General features: G+C 33.8%; 4 protein-coding genes and 4 non-coding genes across 13 annotated transcripts; 5 read left to right on the plus strand and 3 right to left on the minus strand.

Moving 5' to 3' along the window:
• Positions 1 to 114: 114 nt before the first annotated feature.
• LOC112491491 (small nucleolar RNA Z157/R69/R10) lies at positions 115 to 214 on the plus strand. Its single transcript, XR_003055775.1, has one exon. It is a non-coding gene; the product is annotated as a small nucleolar RNA Z157/R69/R10 (small nucleolar RNA).
• Positions 215 to 468: 254 nt separating this feature from the next.
• Positions 469 to 560, plus strand: LOC112491494 (small nucleolar RNA R11/Z151). The gene has a single exon (XR_003055778.1). It is a non-coding gene; the product is annotated as a small nucleolar RNA R11/Z151 (small nucleolar RNA).
• A 131-nt stretch (positions 561 to 691) lies between these two features.
• Positions 692 to 804, plus strand: LOC112491496 (small nucleolar RNA Z152/R70/R12). The gene has a single exon (XR_003055780.2). It is a non-coding gene; the product is annotated as a small nucleolar RNA Z152/R70/R12 (small nucleolar RNA).
• Positions 805 to 917: 113 nt separating this feature from the next.
• On the plus strand, positions 918 to 1043 carry LOC112491500 (small nucleolar RNA snoR80). Its single transcript, XR_003055784.2, has one exon. It is a non-coding gene; the product is annotated as a small nucleolar RNA snoR80 (small nucleolar RNA).
• Positions 1044 to 1571: 528 nt separating this feature from the next.
• LOC107417064 (uncharacterized) lies at positions 1572 to 6609 on the minus strand. 2 transcript variants are annotated; one of them, XM_048472010.2, is made up of 9 exons: positions 5957 to 6608; positions 5825 to 5872; positions 5670 to 5729; positions 5154 to 5237; positions 4905 to 5009; positions 4055 to 4168; positions 3807 to 3907; positions 2580 to 2691; positions 1572 to 2030 (listed from the first exon to the last, which is right to left on the minus strand). In XM_048472010.2, exons 1-9 carry the CDS (start codon positions 6452 to 6454, stop codon positions 1905 to 1907), a joined length of 1248 nt encoding a protein of 415 aa, XP_048327967.2. In that variant the 5' UTR covers positions 6455 to 6608; the 3' UTR covers positions 1572 to 1904. The 2 variants fall into 2 exon arrangements, with proteins under 2 accessions (XP_048327967.2, XP_015881106.2); XM_016025620.4 differs by lacking the exons at positions 1572 to 2030; positions 2580 to 2691 and adding an exon at positions 2963 to 3708 and having other exon boundaries at positions 5957 to 6609.
• A 1717-nt stretch (positions 6610 to 8326) lies between these two features.
• LOC107417048 (zinc finger CCCH domain-containing protein 13) lies at positions 8327 to 13497 on the plus strand. 3 transcript variants are annotated; one of them, XM_016025602.3, is made up of 12 exons: positions 8327 to 8479; positions 8718 to 8969; positions 10034 to 10144; positions 10460 to 10499; positions 10680 to 10824; positions 10965 to 11021; positions 11157 to 11254; positions 11387 to 11458; positions 11608 to 11819; positions 12018 to 12223; positions 12653 to 12859; positions 13206 to 13497. In XM_016025602.3, exons 2-12 carry the CDS (start codon positions 8843 to 8845, stop codon positions 13275 to 13277), a joined length of 1347 nt encoding a protein of 448 aa, XP_015881088.3. In that variant the 5' UTR covers positions 8327 to 8479; positions 8718 to 8842; the 3' UTR covers positions 13278 to 13497. The 3 variants fall into 3 exon arrangements, with proteins under 3 accessions (XP_015881088.3, XP_048327914.2, XP_048327913.2); XM_048471957.2 differs by having other exon boundaries at positions 8328 to 8479; positions 12030 to 12223; XM_048471956.2 differs by having other exon boundaries at positions 8328 to 8479; positions 10466 to 10499.
• Positions 13498 to 14133: 636 nt separating this feature from the next.
• On the minus strand, positions 14134 to 19137 carry LOC107417059 (histone-lysine N-methyltransferase ATXR2). Of its 3 annotated transcripts, none has more exons than XM_016025612.4 (15): positions 18836 to 19132; positions 18654 to 18729; positions 18470 to 18555; positions 18038 to 18363; positions 17635 to 17747; positions 17491 to 17522; positions 17065 to 17210; positions 16441 to 16528; positions 16103 to 16151; positions 15948 to 16002; positions 15635 to 15704; positions 15491 to 15560; positions 15046 to 15122; positions 14760 to 14816; positions 14134 to 14638 (listed from the first exon to the last, which is right to left on the minus strand). In XM_016025612.4, exons 1-15 carry the CDS (start codon positions 18917 to 18919, stop codon positions 14528 to 14530), a joined length of 1440 nt encoding a protein of 479 aa, XP_015881098.2. In that variant the 5' UTR covers positions 18920 to 19132; the 3' UTR covers positions 14134 to 14527. The 3 variants fall into 3 exon arrangements, 2 of the variants coding, with proteins under 2 accessions (XP_015881098.2, XP_048328652.2); XR_007240519.2 differs by lacking the exon at positions 14134 to 14638 and adding an exon at positions 15225 to 15279 and having other exon boundaries at positions 14758 to 14816; positions 18836 to 19137; XM_048472695.2 differs by lacking the exon at positions 15046 to 15122 and having other exon boundaries at positions 18836 to 19136.
• Positions 19138 to 19727: 590 nt separating this feature from the next.
• On the minus strand, positions 19728 to 23481 carry LOC107417057 (peroxisome biogenesis protein 22). The gene is made up of 8 exons (XM_016025610.4): positions 23133 to 23481; positions 22169 to 22405; positions 22018 to 22065; positions 21434 to 21490; positions 21248 to 21349; positions 20705 to 20770; positions 20277 to 20378; positions 19728 to 20154 (listed from the first exon to the last, which is right to left on the minus strand). Exons 1-8 carry the CDS (start codon positions 23235 to 23237, stop codon positions 20050 to 20052), a joined length of 822 nt encoding a protein of 273 aa, XP_015881096.3. The 5' UTR covers positions 23238 to 23481; the 3' UTR covers positions 19728 to 20049.
• Positions 23482 to 24518: the final 1037 nt, after the last annotated feature.

Here is a 24518-nt window from a genome sequence, read left to right on the forward strand (position 1 = left end):
CTTCTGTTCTGGTTCTTTAGATCCCAATTCTAGGGCTTGTATGGGTTTATATTTGCATGCGTTAAGTGTATCTTGGTTTTATTTTTTTGTTACGGTTTTTGTTTATTTGTACAGAAGAGTGCGGTGATGATACAATTTTCGTGGACTAGAGTTTCTGATCTGGGTCTCAAAATCCAGAAGCTGATTAACAACCCTTGGCTGTCTGAGCATTCTTCTAAACAACTTAAGTTTTCAATCCTGCTGCAAATTTTTTTTTTCCGACATTGTAGAAGTATTTTAGGAATAGATCTTTTTCCTTTATCTGAAATTTTCTCATTCAATGGATTTGAATCAGATCTAAGGTAAAGGCTTTTTTCAAACCGCCCCTAATTTTTTAAAATCTTTTTTTTTTTGGTTGAAATAGTTTAATTTATGTCATTTTGTATGGTAGAATAGTTTAGGGGTATAGAGAAAAAGAGACAAATTTGGGTGCTAATGATGATAAATTTAATTATCTTAGCGGATTTCAGTGAGATAATATAAAATTGTCAATGATCTGATTGTTACACACACTGAAGCCCCTATTTATAATTACTCCAAAAACTAAAAAATAAAAAATAAAATCTTTTTTTTTTTTTAGCAGTGAAAAAAATTTCTTAAATTTTTTTTTTTTTTTTTTTTTATGAATGTTGTGTTGGAATTATGGGAGGTTGAAGCAATGATGAGATGAAGCACTTGGATGTGTTTTGGGGCAGTGGACGGGATCATTTGGTCTCGCCGTGAGCCTTTATAACTTATAAACGACTTCTCCTTCCACTGAGCTCTTAAAACTCCCATTTAGCCAAATTATAAATTATAAATTTAAGAGTAATTGTTTTAAGAATTTAAGCTAGTAAAATTGCTCAAAGACATAAGATGATAATGAAATTGCGTCCATTACCAATTCTGGGGGATAAACCAGTTCCTCTTGGCATAATGGCTCGGACGCTATATAATTTTTTTGTGGCCATCCTGATCAATGGTCGTTTCCCTGCCATATGATCTTGGAAACACCACGAACATTCACACTCGGTTCAGTATCAAACTACCACAACTAAATTTAGTATTCTAAATTCCAAAAGAAATGTAATCGGTTCTGATCTGATTTTCTGTTCCTTTAGGATGATCCAAAGCCATACCCAAAAATAAAAAAAAATAATGCTATTTTGATTTTGATTGGTGATGCCAATGAATGATTTGCACATTGTAAATTATAATACAGTGAACAACGGGTTCTGATTTTCTGTGATGATTCAATGCCATACCAAAAAGATGCGAAAAGAAGAATTTTTTTCTGTTTAGGCAAGTGAATGATTTGATATTTTTTTTTTTTTAAAGCAAAATTTATATTTGAAGTAATGGAACAGGTTCTGATTTTTTTTGCTTGTGTTCCCTTAGGATTATGATGATCCATAGGCATACCAAAAGCACCAATGCCAAAGAAGAATTTTGATTTGTTGAGGCCGGTGAATGATTTGAACATTTTGAAAATATTAATACAATGAACATTTGAAAGTAAAATATCAATTTGTTGAATAAACTGTTACTTAGGGTGGGGGGAAGTAATCAAAGAACAATTTTTTTTCGTTTTTTGTTGTTGCTTGAAATCAAAGAACAAGCTCTTATGTTAAACTACAGAAAAATAATGTCAGCCTAGCCTACCGCTAAAATGAGTACAATTACGAGCACAATTTGGTAAAATTTCTTTCGACAGTAAATAAGAACTTTTGTGGTTGCCATTCTTGGCACAGTGGTGATCGGTGATCGCCGACGAGAAGGTGGGGGTGGTGGTTGCTTACTATAAAAAAGTTTGTTGTAATTATATGTGAAAAAAATAAAGTTATTCACCAGGCCGTATACAAGGATTTCTGTAGACCAGCACAAATTTACTTTTTGCTTGCGAGATAAACACCTGATATTATGGCTGCTCCAGCAACCACAATGCCAGTGGATTTAAGTATTTTTGCAGCTGAGAAAGCTGGCTTTAATGGAATTTCCATAAGATCCTTCACCTGCACCATAGAGGACACAACACCCACCCATCAAAATATGGCTGAAAAATGCTTGACTGGTTTTGCATAATTGTGATGGTAACTACTACAATAGTATTAACTAACAGCATCTTTAATGGCAAAAGCCCAAAATTTAGCAAACGTCCAAAATTTAGCATTAACATAAGCTCTCCACTAGTAAATGCCTCTGATGGCAAGCGATGGCAAGTGATTTTAAATTTTATTAAACAGTAAGAGGATCCACTTTTGAATTACATTTTATCAATTAAACATAAAATAAATGTTAATTAATTCATTAAATAACATGGGGCTCACATACTTTATGAAAGTGGGGTTCAATGTTTGGCAAATTTTGCCACCCCAGAAGCTAAATGAAAGAAAAATGCCATATTTTGGCAGTGACATGCGCAAATGGCATGCCATTGGAGATGCTTTAATAACAATAATAGGAGTACTAGTGGTAATAATAATAGTGATAGTCTCAAAAATATATTATTCAAAAAAAAATATATATATATATATATATATATATATATGCTAACCACCAACCTCAACAGGCTGCTTCCAATGCTTCCTAATTCCTTGTAGGTGCCCCTTTCCAACAACTGCAACTACTGAACCATGTTCGCTAGCAATTCTCAGTAATGTAGATGACATGTACCTGAAGCATGCAATATCATAAACAAGTAACGTATGGAAAATTATTAAAATCCAAAGGGCTTCTTAAGAAATCATCCAAATACACTTTCTACTCTTAAGGCAGATCCGAGTTAAGATTAACCTATACAATTAATTAAAAAAAGAGAAGAGATAGAAAGGGGCAAGACTGGAGGCTTGTTAGCATCAAGTAGAGCAATACGCTAGTAAGAAAAAAAGATAACAAATCTAGCTTAACAGAAACAGATCTAAGCATGGCTTTCTTTATTTAAAAAAAAAAAAAAAAAAAAAAAAATATTCTAGAATTTAAAAACTATTGTAGGCACCACAAAAGGGTGGCACCCACAACACCTCCGCAAACACAAGAAAAGAAGATTCATTAAACAAACTTGAAGCAAACTCAAAAGCCAAAAAGGACTTCATCAGAAATATATTTGAACACTATATTAGGATACTCAATTGGGAACATTCTTTTATTTGGTGTCTAACTGCATGGTAACATGCCACGTAGTCCCAAATATAACTTAGTTCTATAGTTGCATGCACAAGCAGAACACATACACAAGTCAGATTGGTAATACTCAAAACCTTTAAAAAGGAAGCACTCAAAAATAGCAAAGAGAGATCTGCTGATAGATCAAGTTACTACCATAACATTTACTTTGCACCAATCTATAACCAGCCAGTTACTGCATAATCAGGTTAGCCAAAATAAATAAATAAATAAACAATAAAAAAATAATAATTTCAATAGCCCTCCAAATGTCGAGGGGAACATATATCGAATCTATAGCTCCAATGCTTTCTATACTCATGAAAGAACATGAGAGATTTGAAATCAAATTTAAAAGAGTATTTTCATATTGGGAGAAGGGCATGGAAGTAAAGAGAAATTTAAGAAAGCAAAACTTTCAGCGCCAACAAGGCTAACTCTTAATCAATTATGAGATCCAAAATTATAGGTGTGTAGTACTTAACTTCAATCTTTCTTTTTTCAAGCACAATAACCGTCTATGGGCACCTAGACATAATCATACTTGAATTAAAGTTGTCATGAATTCACAATTAAAAGAATAAAGACATAAAAAAAAGGACTATAGGAAGCAAAAGAATACTAACTGATCTCGCTCGTGTACAAGAGTTTCCATAAGAGTGGGGAACTCCTTACTCATCTCTTGAATCACAAGAGTCAGCATATCAACATCATCCATTTCCTTTAGCTAAAAGCAAGTAAAACCCAGCTATAAGTAACTGTATATTAACATAACATAGTATTTCTTTTCAAACTTCAAATAAGTATGCACTTCAAAATTTGGCATAATGTACCTTAGCTTTTCATGATTAAATTTTAATAGAAGTTAGCTTACCATTTTATTCAGATCCTCAGTACTTGGTAAAAAGACTGCTTGGAACAACAAAGAGTACAACAGCTTAATCTTATGCCAAAGAGGCATTTTTGCCCATGTCCTTCCTATGGTGATCTGTTGCAACCAACATGAATCATATTCAGTCCATTATTTAAAAATAAAAAAAAGGAAAAAGAAAACCAATGAAAATACAGGTGGCTTACATAAGGAAAGACAACTCACAAAATACTTAATGGAGAAAAAAAAAAATATATATATATATATACACACACACATATATATATATATATATATCAATGAAAACACAAGTGGCTTACCTAGGGAAAGACAGGACAAAATACTCGAGGATTTAAAAATTGGAGGAGCATTACCATACAATACTTGAAATTAATATAAAATAACATAAATGATCATCAATGAGATCAAGATTGACTAGACACTTATAGATATTCAGCAAGTCCCATTAATTTCTCTAATGGAGCATGTCTTGACTTTGAAAAGAATAAAGAATAGCAAATTAAGAATCATGCCAAAAGAAGATGGTCGAATAAAGGGCTGCAAGCCCTAAATTGGGTCTAGAGTAAGCTTCTCAAACTGGAAATATCCAGCAATAAGCAGAATACAATGTACAAAGTAAGATGCTATACATGCAAGCTGTGTAATTGTACCATTCATGGTTATTGGACAAGCCCTTTATTCGCTCCATTGAAAGTAAACTAATTAAAAATACTCAAAAATTAAAGCAATCAACCCCAAAAATATTCAAGCAGACAACTTGTTTCTTCCAATAGTCACATGGCAAATGGCGAGATGAGGTGGTGGAAACATAGGGAGGCAATATGTTACTCACCTGCACTGGACGATCACCAAGTATCACTTTACCACCATACTTCACAGCTTCCTCATATGCCACACGGAACTCAGAACCAGGAAAAACCTCCAACTTATTAGCAACCTAACATAAAATGAAAAAAATAAAATAAAATAAAAAAATAAAATTACTTGAACACAGAAACAATATGCTCGACTTTGTCACATTGTACTTGGATGAAGAGGACGAAAAAAAATAGTAACACAGTTTTAAAATATAAAAACATACCTTGGCAAGAAACCAACTGTAAAGTATTCCAAAGATGTTGTGTTTTTTCTTCCACAATTCTACCATTTCTCCAAATGTTGGTACCTAAAGAAGCTCAATATAAGTGCATATGCAAATACACTACTCACCTAAACTATTCTATTCGAATTAAAGAGTACTATCATTTACTGTCCAATCCAAATGCAGACTGACTCAACTCACATCATTATAAATTGAGTGTGTATTGTAACCAAAACAGAATCCAATTATATATATATATATATATATATATCAAAACAGAACACTGAAAACAGGTAATCATTAACCATCAACAAATCTTTGGACTTTCTATAAAAAGAAAACGATAAAGATCCACTAATAGCCACCCCTTTCCTCTTCAACCTTCTATTAACCAAGTCGCTAAGGCAAGAGATAGAGGAAAAAAAATTTGAATCTGCAATCCGAAAGATGTAAATAATAATAATAATAATAATAATAAAAAGAATATATATTAAAGGAAACTATTAAGACTCGAACCTTCAAATTCTGAGGAGTAAGCAAAGCTACTCGACTCGAACATAGCTCCAAGAAAACAACCTATATTGATCAAATGCACAATCATTGTGGATGCTAAAAGTTCATAATAGTTGAAGACTTTCAATCATATCAATAAACCAAAACAGTGAAAGCACCTCCGGTTTTAAATAACTGATTACAGCCTCAACTTCTCTGCAAGATTCCTGCAAGCACGCACAAAGCAATGATTAATTTGAATCCATTTTCCTCAATTTTGAAACAGCATTCACCGAATTCAAGCAAATTACCATTGAAACGTGAGCTGTTCCGACTACATAGACATCGCAAACACCATCATTAGCCGACGATTCACACGAGAGAACTGTCACGCTCCTCGAAAGCTCATCCGGTAGAACCCTCCTCTGCTCCGAGGCTTCTGCTTCAGGAGGCCTCCTAACGGTGATGTTGTCATCGTCATCGTCTTCTCTCGGCACATCAACACGGACAATACTATCGGATAAGCTGTCCACGACGACGGCAGGGTTTTCAATGTGAACGAAATCTTCGCCGGTCGGTGGGTCAGTTTCCGGCGACGACGAATCCATCACCGGCCGGAAATTATCGGATTTATAACGATTGCCGGAAATAGTAAAATTATTTACCAGTTTCGGAGGGATCGAGAATGATTTGAAGGGTGTGGAGGTAAAAGTGTTAGGGACACGACGGAGAGATAGAGAGTTGGCGGTAACAAAGCGGGCCGACTCGGGCGAGTGAAATGGGGTGACTAGGCGAGTCAACCGATTCATAACATTTCAGTTTCTGGTTCGATTACCGGACGTGGTCATCAGCACGGTTGAGAAGAATGAAGAGGATGCTTAAACTCTACCCTAGAATTGGAGCGTCAGCGAGGGTGAACTTGATATTTTTCGTATTTTTGCCTTCAAAATCATTTTTCTTGCTTTTCGAATTACAAAAAACAAAAAATAAAAAAATAAAAAATTCTTTCTTTTCGTATTTAATTTTTAAATTTTTTTCATTAAAAAATTATTATTTCATTTTCTTTTATTTTATTTGACTGATTTTATTTTCGCCCTTACCCCAAAGATATAAAAGATTTTATTTCCTCATGTTATTTTATTTTATTTTATTTTTTATTCAAATTTTTGTTTTCCAAAAATGAATTTTTTAAAAATATTGAAATTTTAGAATATTTTATTAAAATTAAAAATTAATTTGATAGTGATTTTTAAAAATTATTTTAAATGATTTTTTGATTTTTTTAAATATTAAATAAATGATTTTTCAACAACAAAATTATTTTGAAAAAATAATTTTACATTTTATTACCACATACTATATAAAACGTTTTTTTTTTTTTAAATTATTCCTAAAACGTATACCAAGTTTTAAACTGAGCACATTCATTTTTTGTTTATTATAGATCAATTGCTAGTTTTCAAGTTCCAAATAACTAAAATCTAAATAAAATGTTAACTAATATACAGATATAAATGGTACTTGAAGCAATTAATTTTCATAACATGAATAATTGATTTGTTCATCAATTCAATCAATTTTCATATAAAAAGAACTAATTATTACTCGTTTATTTTTTTGCACATAGAATTAATTACTTAGTTTGATTATTTTCTACGTATGACTATGAGGACGGAAACCGTAAAAAGCAATTATTTCCTTGAGAACCAATTTTAATCGGAATCCAATTTTTCTTCACTCACCAAAAAATATAATACAATTTTTCTGGAATAAAGAAAAAGGAAAAATTGTAAATGGTTAATCAATTTTTTGTAATTCGGTAACTCTGTAAAAACGGAAAAATTTCTAATACTCCAAACACTCAAAACTCCTGGCATTCATTAACTGACATGTGTACTTTTTTTTTTTTTTTTTAAATCTAAGTAAGAAAACCTTTTTTTCTGTAGTTTTGTTCTCCGTTTCTGCTTCTGAGTTTCATCCAAGCTCAGAGAGAGAGGACCGAATCCAAGGATCTTTTTTTGTAAATGATTTTTTCACTCTTAAACCAAAAACAATCATAAATCTAAAACCACCCAACAACATCTTGTAAGAGTTTATCTCTCCTTGTTAGAGTGAGTGACTCTGATTTTATATATATATATATATATATATATATGTATTACAAAAAAAATTCAAACTTCATGATCAGTAAAAAATTCCAAGACTAAATATTTTATCAGTTTGGAGATTTTGGGTTCATTTAATTATTCCATTATTTTTCTATTAGAGAATCAGTGACTTTGCTTCCATTTTGCCACTATTGAAGGATTGAATGAGATTTGGTACTTGATTTTTCTTTAATTTAATTTTTGTATTTATTTACCTTTTGTAAATTGACCGACCCAGCGGTAATTGGAAAATGATGAGGTGACGATTAGAGAGTGCCCAAATAACAACGTTGAGATTTTAGTATTTGTGGAAAGCGATTTGAGGCTCCGGGCTCCCTAATGGCAGGGGCAGAATTGGAACCCCAAACAAAGCACTCATTTGCAACGGCGTTTTTACGTGGCCCCCCCACCAAAATACACGTGTCATTTTGTGAATGGAAGGATTTTTTAATGCTCCATAGCCGGAAGTACTAGAAAATTTTCCCCGTATACATAAACGGTATTTGTGTAATTTTAACCGGTATTTTCCGACCCAGAAACCGACCCATTTACCCACCTCCGCTTCATATCCTCGCAGTAGCCAAAAGCCTTCTTCTTCCTCTTTCCACTCAGCGTCAGCGGTTGAAGCATTTTGATCAGCGACACAATATCAATTTCTTCTATTTTTTCTTTTTTCTTTTTTTTAAGGTATTTCCATTTTCATCATCAAATGCTGCATAAATTTTACTTTGATAAACAACAAAAGAAAAGAAAAGTAGAGAAAAAAATATATAAAAATATATTGTTTGGCAGGTTAAATCATTTTCACTGTCCACCATAGTTTCTCAGCAATGGAACTGACTGTTATTTCAGTAGAATTAGGGTTTCTGCTTCTCTAACTCAGAATTTTTATGCTTTTTTTTTTTTTTTTGTTTCTGTTTCTCAGGAATTGTCTTTTACACATTATATGTCCTAGACAAACAAATTGAAATTCTTTCTTCACATTTCCCGAAGGTTAAATATATATATATATATATATATATATATATATATATAATATTTATTGGTGCGATGGTTGAGCGGAAACTCTTCAAGACGAAGCTATGCGTGCTTTATCAGAGAGGCCGATGCACGCGCCAAACTTGTTCCTTTGCCCATGGAGATGCGGAGCTTCGGCGTTTTGCTGGCTCTTTTCATGGTAAATTTTGCTCCTCATGCCTCCTTTTTCTTTAGTGTTTCAGTAATATGAAGAATATACGAAGCTTACAGGTGCTTATCAGGTGTATATGTGTGTGTGTGTGTGATATTTTTGATAGCAGGCATACTTATCACAGTTATTCATATTATATACTTGCAATCTTTGCCTTTGAATTCTACTGGAATGTTTATCTATTTGTGGAGTTAGCAATGGAAGTGACAGTCCGACTGGGATATTGCTTTGAAATGCCCTGAAAATCTCTTTGTTAGAGAGGTGCTATGCCTATGCTGATCAAAACTAACAGGATTGCTGTATTGTTTCTTCAGGATGGATTTTGCTGGTTGATTAGTATTATATCAGATTGTGGTATTTCTGTGGCGATCTTTATCACCATAGTACATCTATCTTCGATATTTATATGATGGATCAGAATTAGGTTGTTGTGGAATATATCTTCTTCTATTTTATCATGAGCATATGCAATTTGGCATATTGTTCAATTATGTTATTAGCCAGTTCAGTTCGTTTGTATTATCATGGGGATCATGCTTTTGTTCACATCGTTTGTCACTTCTTGATTGATATCACCAAGGGATTCCTGTGATGGAGAAAGAATGCTAATTATTGGGACATCTTAGTGGATGAAATCAAATTTTATTGCATTGCTCAGATGGTGCTTTTATTGTGATATGGCACCTTGGAGATATTTCTACTCATTCTGATTGCATTTTATTCTTATTTCTCAACTCAACATCAAGATGGGAGTGCTAATTCTCCTCTATCCAATGCCTCTTTGATATATGAAGATTATCTCCATGGTATAAGCTCAAAATTGGGTTTACTATAGCTATTCATTCATTATATGAGGGTACTAGTTTCTATGGCCCCTTTGGAAATGGCAAGGAGACATCATTACTGTTCATTAATATGTTTCTCATGTTAATCCTAGCAATGGTAAGATTAACCTCAGTATTACTTATTGCCCCTCGCCTTGTTTCTTGTGTAAGATAAATTGTTTTTTATTATCTTTGTGTTAACAAATATTCTTCTCTTTCTCATGACAGGAAGGCGTGAATATCGAACTGATGACTTGAGAGATAAGCTTGAAAGAAGGCATTCTCCAAAGCGAAAGTATTCAGCAGAGAGAGATGGAAGAGGCCGTAATACTGTTCATGGTCAGGAATCATCCTTATAAGTTTTAATTCTGTAAATCCCCCTAATGCACCTTTCTATTTTTTACTGTTTTTGTCTTTTCCTTTATTTTATCTTTCCTTGTCCACCTCTAGCGTAATTCAAGTTAAATTATCATATGATGTTACAGAAATTGACATTTTTTTGGGGACTTCCTCCCTTGTGGTAATAGTTGATTGGTCGTAAAATACCATTCAGGGCTAGATGGTGTCTATTTGGTTTTATGTTCTTCTCATGAAATGACTTCTACTTCTTTCTTTCCTTGTTTGTTTGCTATATTTCTCTTGCTGGATATTGAGCTGCAGAGCATAGTCCATCGAAGTCCCTTGAGAAAGAGAAGTGAGATATTTTCTTCTTTTCTTTTCCTTTCAATTTCATATCCACATCACGGCCACTTGTTTTATTTCAAAAGAAAATTTCCTATATTATACTGAATAAATTTCCTTTAAATGATGTGATGCACATAACTTCTATCCAAAAAAATGTAATACACATAACTGAGTTTGTGTCATCATACAGAGACAGAAAGCGGAGGAAAAAACAGCTTTTAGATGGCCAAAGTGATATTTCTGGAAGTTTGAGGATCACAAATGGGACTGAAGATCAGGCTAAAGAAGGAAAAATTACAACTGAAACTGAGCCCCGAGGTGCACTTGTGGAGCAGGTTTAAAAATTTTGGTCAAAAAATATATATATATATATATATTTGCGACTGACTGCCTTTGAAACTGTAGCCTAGTGTTTTTCTAAACGTTTCTTTTTATTTTTTCATTTAAAGTTTATTTGCTTGGTAACTGGTTGCAGTTAAAGAAAGTGCGGTTAGATATCAACAAGCTTGATCACCACAGATCTCAACTAGAGGTCAGTTCTATCTATCTCAAGCTGCAGTTTCGTAGTGGTTTAACACGTGTGGTGTTTGTAGATCTCTTTTTATAAACAGTGATTGTGATGCCTTTTGACATTTTCGTCTTGCTGTTACTTGCCATTGTTTCACAGGTCTACCTGGAAGAAAAGGTTCAAGAAGTTGATAGTCTTACTTCTAAAATTCAGGAGCTTGAGGATCAATTATACAAAGAGAAAGAGGAAAGTAAAAGGTAATATCTATTTGTAACAGGAAAATTGTGTTCTTTTCCTCGGTCACTGGGTTGGCTGTTTTATTGTTGTATTTCTCGCTGACAAATGACTGCTCTCTTTTTATTTTTTCTGTTGGCTATTAAAATATACAGGATCTTGTCAAAAATAAATAAGTTTGTCAAAGCACATAATCGCTGTTCACGGATACAAGATCAACTAAAGAGGCAAGATTTTGTTAAGTTTAATTCTCGTTTTGCTTTTACATGCATTGATTGCAATCAAGTTTTTTTCTGCCTTATACTTTGACGTGATGGCATCTTCTTTTTTGGACTTTGTAATTGTTGTGATCAATTGATTTTATTGAAACTCATAGGTCACAGCTCCGACTTGGTAAGTTGGGAGATGAGCTTGGCTCAGATATAAATAAAATTGGTGCCAATGAAGAGGATTCATGCATCAACATTGTCAGTGATGAAGAAACAACTGGTTTTCCTGTCAGTCCACGTAATGACCAGCAGGATGATGCTCCTCCAACCAACAAAAGGCTAGATTTTAGTTGTGGTTCTGCCAAAGAATCAAAACAAGGTGACAGTTCATCTAAATTTACAACCATATGTTCTTTTAATTTTCTGTCTGCTAACGGGAGTTCATAGTTTCCAAGACTTTGAGGTATGGAAATCTATCATTTTTAAATTGATTTTCTAAGCGTAATGGCTTGAGATTTCCCCTGTTCTCTTATTTATTTTATTTTATTTTTTTGTTGTGGATGCTTACAAATTTCAGTGGTAAAAGCAGATTTGACAAAAAGCGGTAATATAGCTGCACCAGTGAAATTGAAGAAGCCTTCTCGGTGGAGTATACCTTCTCAATCTAATGATGAGAAGGAGACTCAGGCAGTGGATGGAAGAAGTGGCTGGTCAAGGCCATCTGTATCTATTGAAGGCAGGCATGAGAGGCGAAAGACTCTGAGCATCCTCTCTGCTGAGAAGGTGCATTTGTTAAACTTTTCTACTGCAATTTGGTTTGGTTGCTATTTAATATTTGAGAATTAGCATAATTTTTTTATGAAATCAAAAGCTTAATGGAAGCATGTGCAAGCAATTTTTTCTCCTTATGTTGCACAAGTACCAACTGCAATAAGTTCTTTTAGCAAGTTGGAGCTTTGTAAATGATGATATCATGGACATGTTCATTTGCTTGATTGAGCATATTTTGTGCTAAATAATGTTCTGAAATCAACTTTTAATTGTTTGAACACTAGACCAACTGTGGTCCTTTTCTCCCTAGTATAGAGATCAACCTGTTGATGTTTTGGTTAGCAGTTAGGCATTCATGAAACTGCAGATAATTGCACTTTTTTTTTTCTTTTTCTTTTTTCAATCATAGGACTTTAATCCATTGTACAATCAAATTTGCAGTTGAAGAGATCAGAGACAGGGCTTGTATTACCATCAACCAGCATGGCTGCTCATGCGGTTGATGAAGAAGTTGACATTGAACTGGAGGATAATATTAGGGCTGAGACTGCTTCAACAAGAGCTGAGAAGGGAGCTACATACGAGATCATGGGCTTGCCATTTCCACTTCCCCCACCTCTTCCCGTCCTCAAAAATAATTATTCAATGGTTAGTACATTTACTTGTTTATTTTTTCTGATAAGAAGCATAAATTTTTTGATTGTCAAAACATCATAAGACTCCAAAGCATGAGGCATAAATGACCAATCTGCAGCAAAAAAGAGAATAAAACAAAGGGCATTCATGTTTTGTTAAGCATTATTCTTTCACCATCTTGATTATAGTGCATGAGATTACTGATTCTTGTTATATTATGTGGCTATAATATTAAAATACAGTAAAACTGCTTTAGAATTAATTTTCTGCTATAATATGAAATGCAAGCTGTAGCATATAGTAGAATCTTTCCGAACATATATTTGGTATCTTAATACAGTTTGATTTGGCTTTGCAGTATAAGGGCAACGATGAGAATATTGACGTGGATGGGATTGAGGAGGAGATGGTGCAGGTGGATATTATTTAATATGTGAAATAGTAGTTTTTTTATTACTAAATTTCGTAAATGTTTTGCTAGAGCGTTTTCTTAATTTGATTTGAGATAGTGAAACCTAGATGTTGGTTGACAAAAAATGTACAAAAACTTAATAGCTCCCTCCTGGATGTGTGCATTTTATATTTGTGATATGGTTTTTTTGGCATGATTAAGAATTGGGGTTTTCATGAGAGCATAAATTTGGGGAGCATTGGAAAGGTCTCGATGGGTCTGGTTGATGAATTATCTCAAATATGGTCTTCTTATCGACCTTGTCTTCTTCCTCGTCTTCTTTTTTATATTTGTTTTATTTTATTTTTTCAAACGGTTGTGGATCTACTTTACAGCTGCCAAAAAGAATACTTTTTCGGGAACTTAAATCTAGACTATTAGGTATATTGGTGCTCTTGTATCCTGGCACTCCGTTTAAACATGCACCATTGTCGTACCAGCATAATATCAATGAAACAAATTATTCTTCTTAGGCATCTGGGAATCAATCTGTTAAGCGATAGAAATTTTATGATTTATTATCTTTTCATTATAATGGACAAACATTTTTTGTTAAAAGGAAAAGAGGAACCAATAATAGCTTTTTCTTTATTATTATTATTATTCTTCTTCTTTTATGAATTGGCTTAGAATTTTTCTTGTAGTTAGTCATGTCATATGCTCCCGAGAGAATTTTTCTGAATTTGGACAAAGGGAACAATTTAGGCAATGGGAAATATTTTCTTTAGGGACAAAATAACACCCTCATCAGACCGTGTTTCTAAATTTAGAAGGTTATTATTTATAAAACCATTAACCGAGGCTGTTATGAGTGGCCTAGTGTATTACAAGACCATTTCTCCTGAGAACACTGCGATACCGTTTGCAACAAAGATGTTCACAATCATTGTGTGTAAAGGCAGCTCTTAGATGAAGCTGCTAAATAAATGACTGGCCAGGAATGGACGTTTAATTTCCTGTCAAAGCATACATACAGTGCTATCATTTATCCAAACTTGGCATATCTGACGGAGTTAATGTTTTATGTTTTCTATAATAATTAACTATTTTCGATATCTCTCTCTATATTCCTTCTTTCAATATTTTAAACTGGAAAATGCCATCTTCACTCGTAAAAAATCAAACATCCAAACAGCAACCAAGCGTTTGTCTTTCAAAAGCCATGCTGTTTCTTTCGTGTCGTTATGAGAGATTTCAAGTATTGTTTCTCCATAGGATATTTTGCTAAATTATGGCTCTTCTTCCATACATTTGGGGCACCTGCATTTAAAACCATAATCTTCAAGTAATGCCTGTCTCTCCTCAAATGGAAGTTCCTCGTCTACATACGAAATGGTAACCTGAAAAATGCGGTGTTTTTAAGTAGTAAATATTATGGTTCAAAGGTTCAATGAAATGGGGAACCAAACCTCATTCCAAGAACCCACATGAAGGGTTTTAATCTTAAGACGAACAGACTACCTCTTCTCCCTTGCACATTGGTTTTAGTGCAATTATTGTTGCTTGGCCATCTCTGTCCTGCATCAGGAAAAGGGGGGCGGGTGATGCACATTCCAACACTTAAAACTTAGGATCTAACATACCACTACCTCACACATCAAAACATTCAGAATTCCCTCGTGCTATAATCATGTTTTTTGCTCAAATTTCTTATGCGGTTCGGATATGAATAGATGCAATAATATGCTGTGTTCACTATGTTTTCAGTCATCACCAAAATCCTAAAAGCAACTTAACATTTACATACCTCCTCTCTTTTGAATGCTTTTGCATTTGGACAGCAAGAATGATTCATACAACTCTGCAAAGGATAGAATGCGGTACCTAAAACAATATTAAAAAAATTATAAATTTCTATTTTCTGGCCAAAACGAGAGAGTTGAAATAAATACTATATGATATTTGCAAGTTTCATAAAGAATTTACAAGTAGCAGTTTCAGATATACGAGGAACAGGATGTCAGCTCCACAAAAAGATTAACTAAGAAAAGAATAAGAAAGTTGTGAAATTAATATGGAAGTTTGTTCAAGTACCATAAATAAAATAAAATAAAAATTAAAAGCAACACGATTTTCTGTAAATTTAACATCTGAATTTCTTTTATAGAATTAGGACAGAAGAGCAATGTATTACATGCGGTAATACAAAACAACTAATTGAAAAAATAAAGAAATAAAAAAAAAATGGGTACCCTGGCAACAAACTGCATAGTCATCACCAAGAGCATCTAATAATGGTTGTGTAATGTCCTCAGCTTCTTTCTGCTAATAATGATATGGAATTAGAAATTTCAATCTTCAATAGAATGTTTAACCTCAAGTGTATGCTTTCTAACCTTTTGAGGGTATGGAAGCTCATCAATGTGTAAAAAGTAATCCTCTACTGGAGATGCTACAACCAAATCACTGCAAGTATAAAATATCATATAATTTCCATATCTTAAGCATGTTATATGCAGTACGACAATCCATATTAACTTCTTTGACAGCTCAACACCGCAAGCATAATTTTGGACTCATGCATACTTCACATATTGAATAGGCTTAACAGAGAAAAGGAACAACTTTATTCTTCTTTTATCAGAAAAAGGAAGGGTTTTTTACACATAATTATTGAAAATTGAGGGGTCTTGATGAAGTGTGACTTACAGATTATTCAACTCAAACATGCCAATTAAATGCCCATAAATATCAAGGGAGAATACTTGGTAGAGTCAAGGACCTCAAATCAATAAACTGCAAGGATATTAAGAATTATTATTAAATCAAGAAAAAGGATTTTGATTGCCCAAGTGAAAGGATACGCGGTTCACATTCCATGTCAAAGATGGCTGCCTTTAAGAGCTGAAGTGACTGAAAAGAATCAAAGCATTGTTAGCTTTTATAATAGCAGGGAGTATGCATCATTAAAATTTGGTCACAACAACCACACAGCAGGAATGGGGATTCAAACTATAAAGGAGAGAACAAAAAAATGCAATTACATTTTGAAAAAGAAAAAATGAATCTAATCACAAACTTTGTAATGTAGTTGAAGCTTTGTTGTCAATAAATCTTCCTTTTGAAGGGCACGTGTGAACATATTTTTGTGAGATGGACAGGTCAAGAATACCGCTCAACTAGCTTTATATTTAATTCTTACCGTGAATGCCAGGCTTCTTATTTGCATCCTAAATGGAGCTTCATCAGAAGATTCAACATCAACAGGCAATGCAACGCAATCCCACCACCTAAGAACAACCATAAGTCAGAAAAGGGCCAAAAAACTCGTGTATGCAATCAAAAGAATAAAAGAAAATTATTAATTAACTGTTTACAAACAGAAAAAAGAATAAAGTTCAAACAATTATTTATTATTGGAATACTCTTAGATTTTGCTATGTTGATAAATAAAATAATAAATATTTAAATAATAGGTTTCAAATATAAATAGTTGAAAGAGAAAGGTAAATAGAAAATTTTAAATTTCTTTGTATGCATTATAGATGCATTTTTATCACACAAATGACACCATTCAAAGTTGAATTTTACATTTGAAATGGGTCGTAAAGCAAAAAATTTCATCAAAACTCAGTAAAGTTGAGCATAAGTTATCCTCCAATAATGAATAAATATTTCTAATATGAACTCTGCACATTACTATGTCATCAAATATGCTATATACTCTATAGTCATACATACAAGCTTCCTCTTTTCCCCCCATAAGATGTAGTTAAGATTTGGTTTTTAGATATAACACAAAAAGGAGATACTAGTAGATAACTACCTTCTCTTGTGTCCCATTGATATTGGTTTCCATGCCTCAAAGAGTAAAGATAGATCTGTAGGGCTCGAAGCATTTGGAGTTTTACCTTGTTTTTCAAGATAAGTAGCTTTTAGCTTCCTGTACCTTAATATGGTAAAAGAAATTGCCTGAAAGCATAGTACATAATATAGAAAGTTACACATTTACAGAATATAATGTGTGAAATTGTAATTTGTTATATCATTTTACAGAATATAGAACAAATTGTAATTTCTTCATTATTTCAATGGACAAATATTTCCCGTTCTTGAGCCATGGCAAAACCATAAACAGATAAGCTCAGATTGCATTGCTGCATATATAAGTATATTTTACACTTGATTAGAACATTCAAACCAAGAAGAAGCCATATAAGAAAATTAACATATTTCTCACAATAAGACATACCTTCGCAGCAAGGAGGAATATATCATTTGTTTCTGGCCATTTAAAACATAGAGAGAGAAAGAGTAATCAGATAAAAAAGCACTGTAGAGAATCAAAAGGAAAGCATAAGCTAAAAAAATGTAGTCAATGCAAAACGCATCTTACCATTCGCATGCTGTACAAATTCTAAAAGTGCCTCTCTAGATATTGCTTCCGACCTTTCCCCAGTGCAAAGCAAGGAATGAGAAGTTTCCCAATCAGCCTCTGCACATAATTTGCTACAAAATATTCACTTTATTACTAATATCTACAAGGAATACACAGAAAAATGAACGACCGAAATAAATTTCTGTGAAAAATGTATAAGATATGAAACTAAAGGAGACAATTTTACATAATGAAAATTAGAAATATCCATCAGTTGACTCCCTATAAGCTTTCAGGTTAAACACTTCCTGTGGGTACTATGAAAGTGAATGTGCTCCATAACTAAGGTATATTGGACGAGCAAAATAGGATCCGACAAGAAAGATTATACAAACAAGGGTGGTTACATCATGCCCCTTACCTGCAATAATAAGCTTCTCCACATCCCCCGGGACAAGGAACAGCTGGAGGCAACGAGAACTTGTCGGAATAAGGCAGCACCAATTCACCATTCATGAGTGACTCCACAAGCCCTTTGGGCAGAGAAACTTTATCTTTGGTAGTGCTGGAACCACATGCCATGGAGCTATCACCATTCTCAATGCAAGAATCATCTTCTCCATCAGAAGAGTCGCTTCCACAGCAACCCTTTGGAACTCCCAGCTCTTGCAAATACAGTTTCCTCCCAATTTGGAGCTCAATCGAGCCAATAAAACGAAAGCAGAAGCCACACACCAAGCAGTCAATCTGCAAACATTATACAAAACAAACAAACTGAATAAAAATATCAAACTAAAATTCAAGAACAGCAAAGGGAAAGCTGAAAAAACTGTAAATTCAAAAGTAAAGGGACCTTATTTGAGGAATGTTGAGCACCCACGAGCATTTGATCCTTCAAAACAAGTTGCCCTTCTGTGAAGTCCGACTCAGCATACACACCTAAAGATAATGAGACCTAGGATTGAGAACTGAGAACCACCAAAGATGGCAAAACCCAGAAATTGCCAACACTAGAGAAACTGAAAAAGATTAATTACCCTTCCCAAAGTCTCCATTTGGGTTCACTTTAATGTCCCTGCATTTCCTTGTCGACAAAAGCTGGTCGAAGTACTCCTGAATATCCATATTGTGTTTGGAAGAATTGAGAGAAGAAGCGTTAAAGCCATTGGATTTGAAAACAAACAGAAAATAGTGCAAATATTTGAGAGGGAGAGAGTACCTGTACTTGGAGAGGTGAAGGTGGAGTAAGAAGAGCAGAGATTTCGGAGGCAAACCGTTGGCCGATTGGGCAAATGTTCTCCATTAAAGGTTTAAACTTTGAGCTTCCTTCACTGACCAACTCAGAGTCAGTCTCAACTCAACTCTCACCTAATAAAACTTTCGCCACCGCCGCCAAAGTATCCATCAGGCGGTAGGGCCAATTCTACTCCCTTTGTTATATGGCTTGGGGTGGAAAAAAAATAAAAATAAAAAATAAAAATTACAAAGAGATTTTGCTATTTCCCTGGCAGGTTTGTCACTTTTTCCATTCTATACGTCCCTCTAGTAATCAAAATTAGAATTATACAATATTTATTCTTATAAATAAACAAATAATACAAGTGATTCATATGTTATGTTGCTCTTTGGCTTTTCTTTAGCGTAGAGAGCTTCTTTTTTTTTTTTTTTTTTTTGGCGTGAATAAATACCATTTATTTTTAACAGATATTACTGTCACATTATTTATTCTTCTTAGGTTTGATTAAATCATAAAACAGATTCCATCAAAGTTATCGAAAGAAAAGAAAAAAATTGATAAAAAAGAAATCTATGACTCTATAACTTGTTAATTATTACTTTTAAGATTAAAGAACACAACCCAATAGCAATATTCCTTAATTAGATTTTTCCAACCCCAATAAATCCTGATTGTTAACAGTTGTTATTTATCATTCATAAATAAACATTTTAAAAAGACAAAATTGAAGATATCACCATCTTTGTTTAATTAGGTTAAAATGTTTTTCTCACATTTACTTAAATTCATTCTACTACTTTCAAGTTCTAGCTGATAATATACCTTATTTTTCTATAATGAAATTTACCAAAAATATATAGCATTGAACACCAAATTATGGGCTACAATATGGCATATCCTTTCACTAAGATAAGTTACAACAGCAATAGTTGAAGTAAAATTTCAAGTTCACCGAGTTTGGATGTGACCTAATCTAGTACACAAATTTGAGACAATGAGATCTTCTCCCTTGAAACAGGGACAGAGGCAAGCAACTTTTCAATCCAATACCAGCAACAGCAGCCAAGTATGCACAACGACACTGAGCTGTAGCTGGTACATAACGTATGATTAACGCAACCCCCAAATGAGGAATAAAAGAACAACATAAATAAAGTTTCAAAAAAATATATTTGCACATTTCATTTGTTTAAACATTAAACTGATCCGAAGAACTGTTCCAAGGATGGTGAGCTGAAAACATTAGCAGCAGACCGTTCAGTTCTGGTAGGAGAGATATGAAGTTGATACTTGATAAACCTCTGTCACAAACAAAAGCAAGTTTCAGATGGCAGGCATAATAATGAGCAAGAACAGAGAACAAGTCTGGGAGTGAAATTAAAGAACAAATCTATAAAGATGGCAACAAGTAATGGGACTATACAGCTAATTGAGAAACTATCTCTGGATTTGTGTCAATATGCCAATCTGGTTCCAATTGCCGAACAAAAGATATCCGCCCATTTTCTGTGCTGGAAAAGAGAACCTGCAAATGCATTACAAGTGGTAAACATTCATTAAACTAGAAAGACGATTATAATGGTGGAAGGCAATTTAGATCAAACTGAGTGCTGCAACATAATCTCCCACAAGCTAGTCAATTCAGAAAGTGATTTTAAACTGAGAGTGCTGCTCACAGCTTTACACAATTGAGTAGCAGGTAGAAGATCCCAGTGGTTTCAGGTAAGAGAAACAGGTGAAAAATCTATAAAGCTATATAAAAACCTACAATTACTGTATGTGCTCATCATAAACCATGACAATCAAAGAGGATCATGGCCCTGAGTACTGATCCTAAACTGCTGATCCTACCTTGTCTTTGACCAAGCCACCAGATGTGAAAACCCCAGCATCTTCCAAAGCCAGAAGAACCTTTGTCTGCAGAAAATAGTCCATTCCATTAATAATGGAGAGAAACCAAGAATTAGCAAAGTTGATATAAGAACTGGAACACGCATGGCACCCCAATAAAAGAAAGTTATATCGAGCCACTTTAGAACAAATGGCACTTATTTTGTTAGTAAATTGGTGGGGGGACAACTAACCTGACATGAATATATGCAAGGCTGTTTAAGAACTACTAGAATTACACCACACAGATACATAAGAACTAGATGTATTACATTATACAGATACATACCATCACGTGCACACCAATATTCCAAATGAAGTGAATACACAAGCAAAAATGCAGGTCAGGAATTGATAATAAATAAACATGACTGCTATCACGTTGCAATCAAGAATGAGGATAAATAATAAAAGATACAATATTTTACAGAGAAGAAGAAGGCTCCCTAATCTCATCAGACATGACAACAACAAAAATAATTGATGCAACAAGATTATACGCACTTCGCTTTCATCATCCAGAATTCTTTCCATGAGATACAGGTCACAAAACTTTGTGATCTCCAAGAGTACTTCCAGCACTGAGGACCTTACTGTCGCTTGTTTCTGTCAGGAAGAAAGTAAAACCGCATCAGTCTTTCCTAGATTACAGTTTCAAGCATGAGTTTTAACAAAAGGGAAACTCATCACCTGAAGTTCCTCTGGACTGCTTTCCTCCAAGATTACTCCAAGCAACCGACATGTTACCTACATGGTAAAAAAAAATATCAAGAATGAAATAAGGATCTTTCAATCTTGTATTATTTTTTATTCATAAGCTACAAAGACCAGCATTTTTCAGAAGTTGATACGTTTTCTTTTAATGCACGTTTAATTTAAACATGGAGCACAACAAGATGTGGAAGTCAAGCCCAGAATCTATGTAGCTACAAAATACAAGCATACCTTTCGCAACATGCAATTGAAAGTTGAGAATCACTAGTTTGAGGAATGAAAAAAACAAGTTTCCGATGACCTAAAAGTTACATAAGTTGAACTTGATCCAATGAACTTCTAGATTATGATGATAGCATAGGACTAAATAAGCTCGGAACATGCATGACAAAGTGCTTCCCAACTTCTTATCAATAACCAAGACACAATAGGTAAAATTAAATACCATGTTTGGCTTGCTAAAACAGAAGAGGATATATGCCTTATGCTGTTTTTAACTAAACGCTTGTTTCTATCACAGAGAGAGAGAGAGAGAGAGAGAGAGAGTATATGATAGCTACCTTTCTTCCTTCACTCAATTTCTGCCTGACTATTTGCCCCAAAGTTGGCTGGAAATTGTAAGCACAAGCAAAATATTTTTTTAGAACAAAGCAAGTTGATACATAATAACAACATGCAACTAAATTAGTGGACAAATTACTCAACACAAACCTTTACTGGCTGAAAGAACTGGTCAACGACATTTTGTGCTCTGGTATCCTCTGAAGATGAGGATACTCCAGGAGGCACTAACGCTGCATTTGAATGTGAAGTGATGGCAGAACTACCGCTTGTAGGAGCCTGCCTTTTGGGTTGCCTTCTTTGAGGTTCACCTGGCGATCTCAAAAGTCTCCAGGTGAAGATTATAGCAACCGCAAGCCCCGCAACAGCCCCAAGAGACCGTGAATTCTGATGCCATATTTAAGTAGTGAGCCACACCAAAGTGTCACATACTTTTGGGTTGGGGGATAAATAGTAGTGGGTGGAGGGTGTTTAAAAATATGACAATGATCAAGCATAGAATGGGATAGAGTAACATCAAATTGTTGTTTTTCTATAAGATTATAATTGTAGGCCTAAGGTTCACCTATCTGAATACCAGGAGCCCATGGTATAGTGATAGGGAAGCTAAACAATCTTAACTGTTCTCAATGGAACTGCCTTTTTATTTCAACATGAATTTGTGGGTCTTTCCTTTTCTCGCATGAGAGTTGTTTCAAATAATGAAGAACCCTACTTTCTCCCAAAGTATAACACAGGTGAAAAAGCAGTATTTTGCACCAGGAAAAATAAATAAAATAAAATAAGAATAAAAATTACATAATGCCAAACGATCAAACTACTATACCCAAATAGCTATAATTGCTAATTGTGCCATCCATATGCATCAAATTTTTTAAAAGATTCACCCGAATCAATTCGAATTCAAAAACAGCTTCCAAATTCGTCGTAGATCAAAAGGTAAAACAAAATTGGAACATAAAATCACAAACCCATTAAATCATTTCGCGTAACTAGCTAGAAGTTAACGACTATCAGCCCGAAAGACCCATCAGATCCATGAAAGAAATACAAGAATAAATAAGCAAAAAATAAAAATAAAAAAAGAAAATTGGAAAAAGGGAGTTTTTCGAACCAGGCTCTGGAAGGAGATCGAGAAGAGGTTGGACATCTTGACAGTGAGATACGCCCCGAAACGCTTGATGAGCTGAACAAGTTCTTCTTTGGAAGACTCAGCCATGGCCGAACCAGAGAAAAACGTCGTCGTTATTAAAAAAATAAAAAATAAAGCTTTTTGCGTATCAGCCAAGGAGGGTTTAATTCTCTTTTTCAGCTGATGTATTTCCGCGTCGCTTATCACTGTTGGGGCTTCGAGGAGAGAGAAGAAACCCCAAAATAAAAAATAAAAAATAAAAAATAAAAAATAAAAAAAACAAAAAACAATTTTAAAAAACACAAAAACAAAAACAAAGTTTTGTGCCTTGCGTCAACCCTTCATTCCTTTTGATCAAAAAGAGCGAGCTACGCCTTCCCATTATATGCATTTTTACTTTTATTCTTTTTTTTTTTTTTTTTCAATTAATGGGTTAATGCCTTTGAAAAAACAAAACACATTAAAAACAGGTTATTACAGTAGTATTGGCTATGGACGCAACTTTTTCTTTTCTTACCAAACAACCAACGTCTTCCAAGGTTGATTTTTATTTTTTTATTTTTATATATTATTATTATTATGATAAAATGAAAAAAAGGAACCATTAAAAAAAAAAATCCTTGCCCAAAACAAAAGCAAAAAATAACACTAGAAGTAATATCAAACCCCTTTTCTCCTTTTTATTAATTGTTATAACCCGAAATATAATAATAAAATCGAATTCAAAATCATTCAAGAACCTTTCTCAATACCAAAAGAAAGGGGGGAAAAAAAAAACACTTTCTTCCATTTATTAATGTTGAACTAGTTTCATAGATGTCACATACAAATAAAAGCCACTTACTAATACAAACCCATATATAGCTCTAAGCCAATAACCCCTTTTCTCCTTTTTATTTTTAATTTTTTCTTTTTGGTTTGGTATAAAACCAATAACCCTTTTATAAACCAGAGTGATTCCACTTGAATTTACCTACAAAGGCACCTAAACTCATATCAAACCGCTTGCATTTATTTCATACAATTCCTTTTCATTTATTATTTTTTCCTTTGATAAAAAAAATAAAAAGATGACCAACCACATAGACTCATTATTGTTTCATTCCAAACTGCAAACTCCTCGAAATCAACGACGGGAATGGTTTTCAAAATAGGACCACTAGAAGTAACATCTTGTTCTACTGCCTCTATAAATGATCTAATTTAGCGCCAACAAACATCACCCATTTAGATCAGAATTAATGAAACACTAAAATTATTAATATCAAAATTCATAGTCCCAAGGAGATTCTCTGTCTGAACACTGTCAAATAGCTAGCTTTTGCTATTCACATGGTTGGATTTTACACTCGCTTCAAGATTGGTTTG

Source organism: Ziziphus jujuba, chromosome 4 (genome assembly GCF_031755915.1).
Source record: "Ziziphus jujuba cultivar Dongzao chromosome 4, ASM3175591v1".
Taxonomy (NCBI): Eukaryota; Viridiplantae; Streptophyta; class Magnoliopsida; order Rosales; family Rhamnaceae; genus Ziziphus; species Ziziphus jujuba.

What these genes read in the sequence shown, in the direction of transcription:
- LOC107417064 (XM_048472010.2), bottom strand. Translation starts at nt 6,454, where the DNA reads ATGAATCGGTTGACTCGCCTAGTCACCCCATTTCACTCGCCCGAGTCG. An exon ending in TCAGTTATTTAAAACCGGAG is followed by an intron (nt 5,730 to 5,824) that starts GTGCTTTCACTG and finishes TGATCAATATAG; the next exon opens with GTTGTTTTCTTGGAGCTATG. An exon ending in ATTGGAAGCAGCCTGTTGAG is followed by an intron (nt 2,031 to 2,579) that starts GTTGGTGGTTAG and finishes TCTATGGTGCAG; the next exon opens with GTGAAGGATCTTATGGAAAT.
- LOC107417048 (XM_016025602.3), top strand. Translation starts at nt 8,843, where the DNA reads ATGGTTGAGCGGAAACTCTTCAAGACGAAGCTATGCGTGCTTTATCAG. An exon ending in AGGCCGTAATACTGTTCATG is followed by an intron (nt 10,145 to 10,459) that starts GTCAGGAATCAT and finishes CTGGATATTGAG; the next exon opens with CTGCAGAGCATAGTCCATCG. An exon ending in GAGGTGCACTTGTGGAGCAG is followed by an intron (nt 10,825 to 10,964) that starts GTTTAAAAATTT and finishes AACTGGTTGCAG; the next exon opens with TTAAAGAAAGTGCGGTTAGA.
- LOC107417059 (XM_016025612.4), bottom strand. Translation starts at nt 18,919, where the DNA reads ATGGAGAACATTTGCCCAATCGGCCAACGGTTTGCCTCCGAAATCTCT. An exon ending in CTTCACCTCTCCAAGTACAG is followed by an intron (nt 18,730 to 18,835) that starts GTACTCTCTCCC and finishes ATGGATATTCAG; the next exon opens with GAGTACTTCGACCAGCTTTT. An exon ending in CTCAACATTCCTCAAATAAG is followed by an intron (nt 18,364 to 18,469) that starts GTCCCTTTACTT and finishes TAATGTTTGCAG; the next exon opens with ATTGACTGCTTGGTGTGTGG.
- LOC107417057 (XM_016025610.4), bottom strand. Translation starts at nt 23,237, where the DNA reads ATGGCTGAGTCTTCCAAAGAAGAACTTGTTCAGCTCATCAAGCGTTTC. An exon ending in TTCTGGATGATGAAAGCGAA is followed by an intron (nt 20,771 to 21,247) that starts GTGCGTATAATC and finishes TATTTTCTGCAG; the next exon opens with ACAAAGGTTCTTCTGGCTTT. An exon ending in AGATAGTTTCTCAATTAGCT is followed by an intron (nt 20,155 to 20,276) that starts GTATAGTCCCAT and finishes TGTTTGTGACAG; the next exon opens with AGGTTTATCAAGTATCAACT.